The following is a 14,451-nucleotide window of genomic DNA, read 5'->3' as shown; positions in this document are numbered from 1 at the left end:
ACTGTACGTCTTAAACAGTGCTGTCTATTATATCTCAATAAAACTAGGGAAAAAAGATTAGAGATAGTATGTCAAGGTACCTCACACAAGGTCCAACACACAGCAGGCATTTAATAGATATTGTTATCATCTGCATTCTCATCCTCTCAAGGAATGAATGGGCTAAAAAGACTATGATCCCACCCACACTGCCTACCCCTACTCACACCCTCATCCTTCGTATCCCCGCCCCACCTGTCCTGTCAAATAACCCCCAAGGGGTGTAACATACAAATAACTATTCAGACCCCCTCCACCCCCAGTACCATGGGTACCATAAACAGCTCCCTGCCATTAAGACTGGAAGTCTAGACACCTGTGCACTGAGGAAGGCCCAGCAGGCTGCCTGGAGGAAGTCAGAATATACCAACCTGGCAAGCCCGTCTTAACGTGCTATGGACACCCCTCAAGGGCCAGGACCCAGGCAGAGAATGCAACACCCCTCCTTCCCACCAGCCAACCCCATAACCCTCTCTCCATCCTCCTTTCTTTCTCTTTGGCCAAACCACACAGCAGGCAGGACCTTAGTTCCCCAACCAGGGATCGAACCCGTGCCCCTTGCAGTGGAAGGATGAAGTCCTAGCCGCTGGACTGCCAGGGAGGTCTCCCCCCATCCTTCTGCACAGGGCCTTTTGACAATCCTTCGTCTGGAAGTCCCCAAACACAGAACTCCCTGAGAAAATACATTGCTCTTTGTGAAGCACACATCCCGCTATTATTACATAGCTGCAAATGACTTTAGACAGGGAAAAAATAGTCAACCCTGAACTGTTTGGACCACAAGCAGCAAGAGGATCACATTTCTAAAGTCCAGATTTATAAATGCCCCAGATAATAAAAAGGGTTGGATAAAACCAGAGCCAAGAGCTCCCTTTCTATTTTAATTAATGCAAATACCTCTCATCAGAAGACTAGACATCCTACATGGTAGGGTAAACATCCCTGAAATATTGACTAGACATCCTATCTCAGGTTTTTACCTAAAGGAGGAAGTTGGGTGGGGCGGGGAGGAAATACGCACTCACTGAGCACCTAGTATCTGCTAGGAAATACGGTGACGGCTTTACATCCATTTGCATTTAATCCTTAAGGTCCCCCTTACAAGATATTTATTATCAGAAAGACTTTTAGATAAAGAAAGGGAGGCTCAGAGAGGTTATCCAACAAATCCAAGGTCACAGCACCAGTAGATATAGAGAGAGTCAAACCTGCCTTGTCTAGCTTTCAAGGCCAAGTTCTTTTGGAGAGTTTCTGTCCCCAGAAAGCACATCACATACCATTTAAAATGATTTTATTCATGTCTATGAAAAAAAAAGCAACTGCAGAATTTAGGCTAATTATATAGAGGCTTCCTGGTCTTTTACAGGCATGAGTGAGTGATTTTCAATTGGAAACCTTTATAATATTTAGGATCTATAATTAATTGTGTGCCCACCTAAGAAGGCAACATGTTTCAGTCAAGGTCAGGAGGCTTAGAGGGATGGGAGGGAGGTGGCTTCTTTGGAGGGTAAGGGGCTACCCATGTGGCAGGCAGGATCTTAGTTCTCTGACCAGGGATTGAACCCAGGTCCTTGGCAATGAAAGGGCTGTGTCCTAACCATTGGACTACCAGGGAGTTCCCAAGGGAAGGCGGCGCCTTGAAGGCAGTCACACTCCTTTGAGGCAATCTCATCATCTAGTCATGATCTGAAGTTTAAGGATTTTCAAAGAGTTTAAACCCTCAACTCACCCCTGCAAAGATCTTCCAATTCAGCTTACAGCACTGCCTCACTCCCCTCAACACACAACGCTGGCCTTTTCAATGTCTTGATATCTTTAAAACATTACAATTGGTCACGTATGTAAAAACTTAAGAGTAAACTGGTCTTTAAAAAGAGGTCACATATAGTAACTTAGAAGGAGTTCTCACATAGAAAATAATCATCACGGTTTATACAGAGTTTATTGTACTAATGTCAGAGCTCAGAACTGGGCTCTTTCTTTCAAGTAAAGTGCTGCATATAAATCACAAAATATATACATCCCTTGTTCTCAATTCTGAATCTATCGGTATTTTCCTTATAAGCTATTTTTTTTACCTCCTCATGAAACATGTTCACCACGACTCGACATTCTATATACGTGCATTCCATTCAGACACGACTTGGAATTTACCATGCTTTAGTTGGACAGGGGTTAAAGGAAAGAGCAGGCCACACCTTAGCTCCCTGACTCAGTACAGTCAAGAAGAAGCTGAAATTTTTAATATCCACATGAAAATGGCAAAAGTCCAGAATGGGACGTAACTACTTATGGTGTTCTGAAGTGGAATAAGTGACAACAGCTCACACCCAACATCTTAAAACTCCATCAGTGTACAAAGCTCCTAAAACACAAATTACTAAAGCTCTAAAGCCTGCCTATTTTGCTTGACCTGTACTCTTTAAGGACGACCGTGGTCTAAACTGGTCATTACATATCCTTTTGCATGAACCTATAAATGGTAAAAGCTTGAAGTTATACAAACAGAGGCCAGTGAAAGCCTGCAACCACCACCTACCACGGATGTGGCTACCATCTTGGATTTCCTATCATCCCCTAAAATGGGATGGTAACAATCAGACGAGGGAGGGGAAAAAAAAAAAAAACTGGGAAAAGCGTGACCTCTATTAATTTCGGAAAGAAATATCTCCAGGACATGGGGGACCATCATGGTGAAAAGGCCAGCAGCTTGTTCAACCAGACTTCTTTACAGAACCAGCCTTCCCTCCCTTCCCCACCTCCTCGCATTCCCTGATCCAGGAAAACCAGAACTGAACCTAGTGGGGTCACTCCAGGTCTACCTGAGTGATCAAGAGGAAGTGGCCAGTGTGTACAGATTCTCAGCCTGCCAGAAAGCCTTAAGGCTTCCCACGAAGATAAACACTGTCCCCAAAATGGAATACGAGCTGCGTAGAGCTTTATAAACTCAAGTTCAAGAGCCTCTAGCTAGTCAGAGCTGAATCTTCAATCAGAGCTGATTTGTCCATCGTGGATTTAATGATCAGAAACCCCTCTCCTCTTTGGCTTAAGGTCAAACATTCCACCCTTGCTTTAGGTCCATGGTTTGGCACATACGGCCTTCAACACGGTCACCGTCAGTTTAAAGATACTACCAAGACAGCAGAGTCAGAGGGGACACAGGGAGGTGTGACACGGTTAACCACACCAGGCCCCGCAATGCCAGGGAAGCTAGACAAAGAGCCATTTCTAAATCTCACTTGGATACAGAAAAAGCACAAAAAGGATGCAAAAGCGAAGGCTAAAGTCATCTCTCCAGAAAAACGAAATAATACTAAAGACCATGCGTCTTTTGCACAGCCTCATAAAATGCACTCGATCAGAAAACCATTTGTGGCATAGCCTGAAAAACTTCCAAACAATCACTTCTGAATTGCCTACCTGGCAAGCCACCCTGCTACAAATCTTAACCAGCACAGCAGAAAGTAACACACAAATTGTATTTCCTATGGAACCTAAAATCCCATACTCCATTTCCCATCTTTCCCTTTAAAGACTAAAATAAGAGGATTTTTTAATGGAAATGTACAATTAAGCCAAACTCTAATTGGGGGGTGGGGTGGGTGGTGTGCCGGCGGGGGGGAGATAGCCTTTTAACAATTATTCTGGATATGTAAACACCCAAACAAGAGACTGCAAATGGGAAGGCTCCTGGACACATTTTATTGAGAATGTAAACATTAAACAAAACTCTTCCTGTTTAAACACTACCCCAGTTATTTCATAACCGTGTAATTATTCATTAAGCTTGATATTGAAAACATCTCATAGGGATTGCTCTAGTTATATGAATTCTCACCCTCAATTTAATGGGAAAGGACTTGAAAGCAACAAGTCTTCAGTGATGGCCTAGTGGGAGCTAGTCACCTAGTAGGTGTGTGCCTGCTAAATCATTTCAGTCGTGTATGACTCTTTGCGGCCCCGTGGACTGTAGCCCACCAGGCTCCCCTGTTCATGAGATTCTCCAGGCAAGAATACTAGAGTGGGTTGCCAGGCCCTGCTCTTGGGGATCTTCCCAACAGAGGGATCAAACCAGAGTTTCATTATGTTTCCTGCATTGGAGGAGGGTTCTTTACCACTAGCGCCACTCAGTGCTTTAATTGGTTAAAATAAAAAGCAAAATACACACACACTTCAAATCTGCATGAGAGCAGACCAGTAGAGAAAATATACAAATACCAATTCTCTGGGCTTGCTAAATTTTTGCTCTAGAAGTAATATTAAACACAGCTCTTTGTCTATGAATTGTGAAATACTTTATATACTAATAAAGAATGTGTACTTCATTGTGTATTTAACTGCACAAGCCTGCATTTGGTTTAATTTACTAAGAATAAGTCCTTGTTCCTAAGCTAACTATCAAGTTACAGTCAACTCTTAAATATTAACACTCATATTGAGGAACAAAGATGCAGATAATACAAAACAGAAGATTATTTTAAATCATTCATTCTCGGTATGCGGATATATTTTTTTTTCTTTTCCTTTTAACTTGCAATTAAATGTGTATGGCTGATATTATGGCATTTACAATACTTCTAACGAAAGATCTAACCCACACTGGAAAATTCTGACAGTGGGGAAGTCTCCATGTAGACCCCCTGCTCCATCTCTCAGCTATTGAACTTTGGACCAATTCACATCAGCTCAGGACAGCATGACCTCAGAAGGTTGCCCCAAAACTGACTGCAAAAAAAAAAAAAAAAAAGGCAAACTACTTTCTTCCCGGGTTGTTACTTCTCAGCGTCACACTTTCTGGAGGGTGGGAAAGTAATTAAAGGTTTTGGGTTGGAAAAGGCCTTTTATTTTAACTCCTACTGGGCTGGTGTAAACAAAGATGTCGTTAAAGTCAACAACGACTTAATTAACCAGAGTAGGTGACAATGTCAGGAAGAACTTGAAAGCAAGAGTCCTCTCTGCTACAGGGTAATCAAGCTTGACTATAAATAATTGGAACTTTAATCAACAGAACAGTACTTGGCATTGAGGACTGGCCGCCTAGAGTCAGTAACTGAGTTTAAACCCTGCACAGCTGGTCCCCGACAAGAATGACTGACCAACCAAAAATACTCATTTTTTTAGTCTGGAATATTAACAACTAAAGTCTTCTAGAGATTATTTTCTTAAGTCAGTTGAGTAGACCCAAACCTACAGCTACCACTTCAGAACGTGTCCAGAAGACAAATGATACATGACAGGTGACGGGATATATGATCATGATACATGGTAGATGAGATGATGTTGATACATGACAGGATGATAGATGATGGATGGGATGGGATGATGATCAATGAGATGATACTGTACAAAGCTGAGACAATTGGAAAAGGATTCTCTAGAGGGAGGGCTCAGGCCCCTTCCTGGAACTTAGTCACATTTTTCTCTGGCCACATTTATCTAAACTGAGCTTTCACATTAGCAAGCCAAAAAGTCTTCCAAGATAAGGCCCTGTAGGATAGAAAGTCAAGGCTGAACTTACTTTATCCAAAGCTATAGTTAAAACACGCCATGGAGGACAGATAGCGACTGATGGACACACATGGATGGGGGACTCTGTCGGTCTCTCTCCAATTCGCCAGGACCACAGCCTAAACTGGAGCTGCCCGACTTAGTCTGCTTCCAGTTGCTAAAAATTTTTCTTTCTCATCTATAATTAGATTACCTTCCTAATAGCCTCTGACACCAAAGCTAAACTCCTGCGCTGGAAGAATTCATCTTAGGGCTCAAATCAGTCGACAGGGGAAGTGCAGACCCTACAGAAAGCCAACACAGCTGCTCCTCCATCAGCGAACAACTTTCTTCTCAACTGTCTTCAAAAGCCTAGAGGTCTCCTGATGTTGTGGCAACTGACACAGCCAGCCCATGGGACTGGGAAGATGGGCGTGCCCAACTCACCAGGAACAAGCACAACAACTTGTCCCAGGTACTCATTAGACACCAGGACCTGTGCTAACTGCGTTTTACGTCCAGACCCACTTAAATTTCCCAGCAACCTTTTTGAGGCGGGTCATCAGAAGGCTTCTGAAGATATCAATATTCATTTAACATTAATAAAGAGACCCTGAAGATTATCTAATCCAGCCCTCAGATGACAGAAAAGGAAACTGAGATCCAGGGGGTTGTGTGCTTTTTCCAAAGCCACCTCTCTCCAGGGTTTTGCACAGCTTCCACTAAACCTTTGTTTGAAAAAAACCTCTCACAACTCTGGACACAAACCTCATAGGAGCGGTGAACCCCAAAATATGACCTCCCGTTTCAGAGAATTCAGGCACCTCCCCTCAACCCCCAAGTGCATTCACAGATGCCAGGCTGGGAAGACCAGCCTCCAACAACACTCACATTGTTGAATGCACATTTCTACACAAAGAACTGCCGGGGGTACTGCGTCCTTGTCCGTCTCCACCCCCTCCCCATCCCTGCCTCACCTCTTCCTACCAGTATGTGCACATATATTTTTAAACTCCCTTCAATAATTAAAGACAATAAAAAGAAGTCCTCCAGGACCATTTTACACTTTATGTTGAAATAAACTCCCAATCACACTGCCCTGAAAGTCGAAATGAGAAATGACATTTTCTTCCTAACCTGGGCCATTCCTGGGCTCACACTGCAGGAAACCCTCCCGTTCAGCAGCCTCAGTGTGTGTACTGAGCCATGCACCCCAGGGAAAACCGGCAATTAGAGAAACATCCATTTCAATTATTAGCAAAATTAAAGACGTACAGGCATGACTTTCAGAAACCAGGAACCTTTTCCCTCAAGTTAAGCCCTTTAAACATGCATCCCCATTGCAAGTGACATTGGAGCTCATGTCACCAGGAGGCAGTTCCATAATCCCTGGAGCTGGAGCCTGTGAACACTTCAGACACAAACTCCTACCAGGTTCCCTACCGGAGACCTGGAAGCCACTGCAGCGTCACTACACCTGTTTACTACAAACCTCCATACCTCTGGGTAAGAAAAAGGGCACAAGCTTCCACTCGCAACTGCTGAGCTGCTTCTGGTAAGAAGCGCCTCCATTTTAGAAAAAAAAGATATGCCTTTATCCTTGCATGACTCAGGGTCTCAGCGGGAGCCCCCCTCGGATGGGGACACAGCCCTCCCCTCCCGGTCTGGTCCTGGACAGGCTTGCGGTCTTCTTCCGAGCAGGGTCTTTTCCAGAACAGCTGACCGACCCCAGCCCACGCAGGCCCCCAGAGCTCAGCAGGCACCAGGTGGGCTCTCAGCAAACAGGTTCATTAAGTGGCGATGAGTGCTAGGATCTGCCGTTTTATTCTCGGATTACCACTCGAAAAATAACTCAGCTACCAATATTCCCTACTGATGACAGATCTCGTGCGGCACCAAGTTGAGGCTGGGCTACTGACGTCGCGGAAGGACCCGGGAGAAGAGGTTCCAAGTCTGCCTGGCGGGAAAATTCAGCCCTTGTGAGTTTTGTGCTCACAACTGGCCTCATGCCTTTCTACATGTTCCAAAATGCATAATGTGTTGCCTGCGTGCAATTTCCACAGCTGAAACACCAACGCACACCCTGTTAGATCTGGAAGTTCTCAGAGATTCGGGAAAGGCCCAGGTACATTTCAAATTGACCTAAAATAGAATCTGCTGCTCTGTGACGTGTGGCTTAAGTATTATGAATTACAAGGGCTAAAAAGAATGTAATGTCTCAACCCTCTCCACGCTGAAGTTCAGAAGCTTTCTCTCCTTAGACAATGAAAATAAAATGTCAGCATTTCAGAGGTTGGCAATTTCCCTGCGTGACTCCTTTTGCCGGCAAACTGCAATCCTTTACATTGTGAGCAAGACTCTCTCGGGTAAGCAGGGAGTGGTAGATGGCATTCAACTCCGAGCTGCCTGCCACGGCTCTCCTGGCACTGGATGAACTGCCAGCCGCCTCCCTTACCCAGCACAGAGAAAAACGCACACGCCAAGAAACCACCGAACTACACCACCCTGCCCTCAGCGTGACAGCTGAGAACCTTCTCTTGTAATCCCTGGCTTGCAGAGGGCAGAGAGCCACAAGCTCCGCTCTTGGAGGTCTCCTTTACAACGCAAGGGGCAGCTGATTCTCAAACAGGCCTTGACCTCACTGCCACTTCCCCCAGATAAATCCCCAAACAAACTTGGTACCCTGAGAGTGAAATGAGATAACTTACCTTCCGGCTCAACCGTGGTATCGTCAACTAAATTGAAGGAGGGCCGGGCCAGGGACAAGGTTGCCATGGTGACCACAACCAGGCAGAGGAAGCGACCCCAGCTGACCATGGTTACAGTGCCGATCCCCTGTCCTCTTCCATATCTCCATGTGGACGTTAATCCCATCTGCACCCTTCCTCTACGAGCATGGACTGCCTGCAGCAATGCCTTCAGCCGGCGGTGGGCTCAGGAATCAAGGTGCTGCGGCAGCCGCTCGCTGGCCTTGCCGCTGCTGCTGCTGCTGCTGCAACCTCTAGAGGAGAGAGACACTGCAAGTCAGTGAAATCTTCCCCAATACCAATTTAGTTCAACCCAGTTCTCTTTCATCATCTGCAAATACCTTCCATCCGCACCTGAGTCCCAGGGGTTTCCACCAGACCGGTCCACAAAAACGTGTTAGGCTGATGGTTGAGAAAGCCTACTCTTAGGAAACAGAGATAAAAAGAGTAGCTACAGGACCCAGATACGTGCAGCCACTTCAGCTGGGCAAGCGGACTCTCTCCTCCTACCCTCTGTCACCTCTCCCGCCCTCCAAAAGCCAAAGCTACGTGACCTTAGTTTCAAGGGCAACTACAAAAGCCAAGTTAACGATGCTCCGGCTGGCATAGCCAGCCTCTCGTTAACTTCTTTCACACCAACTGGGCTTCAGAGGTGTCTGCTTCTGGGGGCTGGAGCTAAGTGGCTTGCTCCACCCTCCCTGGAGCCCTCGGGAGGAAGGGAGACCAACAAAATAAAAAGAACCCCAGGAAGGCGACCAAAAATTCCCACCAGTTTACACTTGTCAAGATTCATTTTCAAATGCAGAAATGTATTTCAATCTTTTCGCCAAGCAGCCACTTACAAAGAATGAACGAGACTGCAATACATTCAAAGCAGCTGATCCAAAAAGAGGTTCAAAGCTTGAATCCCATTCCACTGTGACGAATGGCAGCCCAGGCCTAGTGGGTGTCTTCAAACTAGACAGAGTGCATTAAGAAACAGAGCAGATGCAAACTCCTTTGAATAACACGGGTGTTCATTAATGATGATGATGGTGATGATGATATGTAAATTACTCTCAGGGTAGGTGATTGGGCCAATAACTTTCAATATGCTAACTTACTGACTAAAATTTCAGAACAGAAGTTACCAGGGGGTGTTCAATGTACTAGTCTGCTCACCCATTTAATTCAAAAGCAAAGAGAAATTTCTAAGCTTAAGATAACCCAAGACTTAACATTTGTTCAGTATCAATTACTAAGAATAAGAACCAAAATGCACAAGCTTCAGAGAATTTGATCCAATCACAGATTCTGTGAATTACATATGAAAGAACCACATTTTATAGGATTGAGGGTGGAGGTGAGACCTTTAATATACAAATCTCGAAACCCCACGCTTTCTGCTTGCGGACTTCATGTTTCAGATTATGACTTGGGATTTCAATACTGCTTGAGCGTCCCCAAAGCTACATCAGAAAAAACTTTCAGCCTTGACTAAGGATTAGAGTGAGTAAGGGGAAAAGAGGACGCTGCTCCACTTTCAGAGGAGGAAAAAAGAAAGCCTCTTCTTCAAAAGAAAGCACACGTGAAATGGTGTGATTCACAGCAAAAGAAGAGCGCGTGCGTCCACCCCGTGCTTTCAGATTGCTTGAAGGATTTCTTTGGCCAGTTTTTCTTTCCTCTTTGAGGTAAGAGCCTCAAAAGATAACTCCATATCTATTTCTACATACACGTGGGAGGAGAATACACAAACATTCTCACTGATTTACAAAGCATTTCCAGAATGCATGGGAATTTTTTTTGCCTCTAACACAACTCCAGGAAAATCCCAGCAAGAGAGTGGGCCCCAGACTGCTTCCCCAGCCCCCTCACCTACCTGTCCTAGCCTTAAGGAGCTTCCTTTGCAGGGAGAGGCGGACAGTGAGTGACCTCAGCGAGATCTCAAGCCATCCCTTCACCCCATCAGCTTGCACCAGCAACTGACTTATGTAGCCATTTCCAGATCCAGGCTCCGCAGCCACCCCCCTTCCTTCCCAAATCTCTGGAAAGTGGAGATGGAGGGTGGCAGGTCTGCACAAATCCTCACCCGAGTGGACAAAGGTATGGAGGGACCTCCTGGGCGGGATAATGAGGTCCCCAGGCTCAGTGTTGGGAACACAGGCCCAGCGTGCCGCTGCCGGCCACAATCCCAGCTTCCTGCCTTCAATACCATAATCCTTCCTGGAGTCTGAGCCTCAGTGAAAGCCCCAGCGTGTTTATTTTTCCCCTTGAAAGGGAACTCTCTTCTCCGCTTGGGAGCGGGAGGAGTTGTCACCCTCCCAGTGATGGATGGCTCTTCCTGGCCACCCGTTCCCCAACCCCCCTGTCCATTTTCACCTCGGCACAAGCCTGCCCCCAAAGACAGGCAAAGTGACAAGCGAGAGGGCTTGGCTGGGGAGTGGTCCCTATACCAGATCCATGCAATTTACAGAACATTCCCAAACCCTCCACCCTTCAAGAAGCCAAGCCAATATAGCACCCACCTTAACTGAGTCTCTACCCGAGCACTTGGGAGCTTCGTTCCCGGCAGATTTCCCATCAGTCAAAAGTGCCAGGCAAGATGGGGGGTGCCCAGGCCCCCAGGGGGCAGACCCACCTTCTAGGCTCCAAGCCTCCCTAGGACCCCCACGCCTGAACAGAGCAGGGGGCTCTCAAGGGGTCAGATGTGGTGGGGGTGGAAATTCCTCAACACAGTGAAATTTCAAGACGAAATACAGGCTGACCCAGGACCACCTTCTCTTCCCCGTTAACCCCCGGCAAGCCAAGAACTTGCAGCAGCTCCGGGAGAACTCAACATCACCAATCCGGTTTCAATTGTAGCAGTTGTTTCATGTGTGTGCTAGGAATATAGTGAATTTCTCCCCCTTCTCGGGGCGCTAAAGAGCTCAGAGAAATCTGCATTTTAATTGACATTCCAGGGCGAGAGAGAGGGGCGCCCGATTGCTTTTCTATTCAAACTAAACAGGCTTTTCAGATGAAAATGAGTCGAGGCCGGTGGAAGATTTACAGGGATTTGGGACCCAGGGGACAATGGGGTTTTAAATGTTGATAGCGCTTCACACCAAACACATAATGGGTGAAAGAAGGTTTGCCTTTAAGGGTGGTTTTATTGAATTGGGCGAGAGGAAGGAAGGTCCGGAGAAGAGTTTGCAAAGGAGCGGGAGGCGAGGGGAGCGGCTGAGGCTCCACGGCCCCGAGCCGGACCCCTTCGCCTGGCCCGGTGGCCGCGAGGGTCGGAGCCAGCGCCGGGCCCAGCCCTCGGCTAACTCCCCGGCGCGGCCCCGGAGCTGAAAGAATGAGCGCGCAAGTTAGAACTCGCCTGCGCTTTCGACATCTCCGAGCTGCTGCCGGTAGAGCAGGCAGCGAACTAGAAAAAGTCGGTCCAGTTCGCCCCCTAGCCCCAGGCGAGCCGCGCTCCCTCCAGCCGAGACGGCGGCTGCGGGCCAGGGAGGCCGAAGGGCACTGCAATCGGGGAACCGGAGCAGCCCCCCTCCCAGAGTGCCACCCCCCGCCCCGAGCCCTCGCCTACCCTACAGAGGTGTTGCCAGCCCCACCTCAGCGGACCCCTCCCGGGGAAGGGTCCCCGGCCCGGGCCTAGATGGAACGGAGTGGGGGCTCCCCGGGCCTCGGAACGAGGCACCTTCGACGATGTCCCCTCCGAGTCCGGGACCTACCGGGCTATGCCACCAGCGAGGCTGCCCCGCCGCTCGCCCGCCAGCTCTGGGGTCGGAGGATCGCGCCCGGCCAGTGGGAGTGCGCCGGCCGGAGTTTGACAGGGAGGCGGGCGGGGGCGGGGGGGGGGTGTCAGCGCCAGAAGCAGATGTCAGCATCTGGATGGGGGTGGAAGCGGCAGCACTGCCCAAACGCCAGCCGTCAGCAGGCACCCAGCTCCCCCATCACCTATGCAGCCAAAGAGGAAGGACACGGAGCCGCCTCCACAGGGCCAGCCCTCCGTTCCGGAGGCCGTGCACCGGGTGTCTCGGGCTTCCACTGCACCCACTCTCCCGCCCCGCGAAGCTCCCCCGAGGCGCACGACTCGGCGATTACCTTGAATGGCAACGATCCCCGGCGATCGGGTCTGTCCCCGCGCCCAGCGTGGGTCGGGATGGAGCAAACGACCAACTCCCCGCAAAAAAAAAAAAAAAAAAAAGTGGTCCTCGCCGGCGCCAAAGTTCCGAGGCTTCACGCGCACCCCAGGCTGCGGAGGCGCGCAGGCATGACGCCCGCGGGCTGCGCTCGGATTTGGGGAGCGGGAGGAAGAAAGGAGTTGGGCTTGGCGTTTCCTCCACCAAACTTCGCTCGCAACTTGCGAACGACTGGAGCGCGGAGGAAAGCCGCGGCCTCGGGGCGCCCGGGCCCCGCCAGCCTGGAAAGGAGTCGCCGCGCCGGGCCAGCTACGCCGCGCGCAGACCCCGCGGCGCCCGAGCTTTGTGGCGGCCGCGCTCACTCCCTTGCTCGCCCGCCCGCCGGCTCGGCTCTCCGCGGCGTTCTCCGAGGCCGCCGCCGCCGCCGCCGCCCCCTCCGCCCCCTCCCGGCGGGTCACGCCCCCGCTGAAACCCGAGCCGTTTCCTGGACGGCGGCGCCCGCTCTGCCAATCAGCGCCGCGCGCCGCGCTGCCCCGACTCGGCTCGGCTCCCGACGCCTGCGAGCGGCCCCGAGACCCTGGCGGGGAGGGCGAGGGGCCCCGGGCCGCACCGGGACGCAGAGGGGCAGCACGCAGCATCCTCCGTGGATGCGGCCGGGGCCCGCGCCCCCTTCCTTCCCTGGGCGGTTCGCCTGATCCACGGTTTGCCGGGTGGTTACGTTACGCTGTCTCGTTTCAAGTCAAAACAAATGACAGAAAGCCTGCTCTCTACCCACCCGCACCCGCGGCCACGAGACTTTAAACTGCATCTGCGTGGTATTGGGGCGCGTGGGGGAGAAATAGAATGCAACTGAAACTTTGAGACGAGAGAAAGTAACCTGGGGCATGCCTGCCTGCCCATCAAAACGATAGCGATGAGCAGAGAAGCGAGTGTTTACGGAGGTTCTGCTATAGGCAGGGCGCACAGAATAGAGTCTCCTTTTTCAACCGCACAGCCACCCTGCAGAGTAATAGTCCCAGTTTCTGCTAAGGAAACAGGTTGAGAGATGTTATTTGTCCAGGGTTAACCAGCTGGTTAATGGCAGCAGCTGAGCCTGACTTTGAATCTGGCTGTCTTAGGGAAAAGTTCAAAACTGAGGGGGAAAAATAGTGTTTGGTGCTATGTATTTGGATCAATAAATTCGGAAGATTCTAAGGACTCAACTCTGCTATAAATAGCTGTATGACCTTAAGCAAATCAATTCCTCTCTCTGAATCTTAAGATTCTTCAACTAAATGCCAAGCTGTAACTGGTTAAAGTTCATATCTTCCATTTACCTTTTCCACTAGGCTGTGTCTACGGGATAATTTATTCTTTAACATACTTGCTCTCCTTCCCCACTCATCCAGCTCCCAAGCAGTGGTGCCTTAAGTCCAAGACAATATAGATAAAAACCTTAATTATTTTTTCTTAGAAAAGGTCATTAAACCCAGAAGTGCTTTGGAGTCCTAAAGATGGATGGAGCAGCAGTACCAAATTGACCTGGGAAATCGACTTTTCCTGCATTTAGAAAGGCAGTTGCTTATGGGTCATTGACACTGCACACTTCACAACATTTACGAAAATATTTTTTCAGGGTGCCACATCATTAGAAAATCATTCTTCTTCACAATACCTCTCAGAGAACTTTTATGTAAAATTACCGAAACACCAAGAGTACAGATCCGTTGAAATGCTTCAGGAGAATGGCTCTGAAATTCTGTTCTGGAAATGTGACAGCAAAAGTAATAGTCTGAGTCTCAAGCAAAATAAAATAATCAGTTCCTATGCTTAGCGGCAGGCTATGGTTTTTGGTCAAGTCTTTTAACCCGGATCAGTCCCATTATCATTTAATTCACGGAGACACCTTAGCCAGGTGACCTCAACCATCCCCCACACCTGAGTTGTTCTGACCACATCAATGCTTTTCAATGTCTCAGACCAGGCTGAGTGTCTGCCTGCTTGGAGGCTGGCACTTACAACTTTATATTCCCCACCAATGGGGAACTCAAGTCTCTCAGGACAGATTCCTTTCCCATCCTGCAAGGAATCCA

General features: G+C 48.8%; 1 protein-coding gene across 13 annotated transcripts in view; it reads right to left on the bottom strand.

The window, feature by feature from the left end:
- FGFR2 (fibroblast growth factor receptor 2) overlaps positions 1-12,774 on the bottom strand; it is a 105,220-nt gene extending 92,446 nt beyond the window's left edge. For all 13 annotated transcript variants that reach the window (XM_018041433.1, XM_018041428.1, XM_018041430.1 and 10 more), the window contains exons 1-2: positions 12,342-12,774; positions 8,235-8,527 (exon numbers count right to left, since the gene is read on the bottom strand). In XM_018041433.1, coding sequence (XP_017896922.1) covers positions 8,235-8,400 — 166 coding nt within the window. In that variant the 5' untranslated portion in view covers positions 8,401-8,527; positions 12,342-12,774. The remainder of the gene's footprint in view (positions 1-8,234; positions 8,528-12,341) is intronic.

This window comes from Capra hircus, chromosome 26, assembly GCF_001704415.2.
Source record: "Capra hircus breed San Clemente chromosome 26, ASM170441v1, whole genome shotgun sequence".
In the NCBI taxonomy this organism is placed as follows: domain Eukaryota; kingdom Metazoa; phylum Chordata; class Mammalia; order Artiodactyla; family Bovidae; genus Capra; species Capra hircus.
This window is presented reverse-complemented; position numbering and strand designations above follow the sequence as displayed.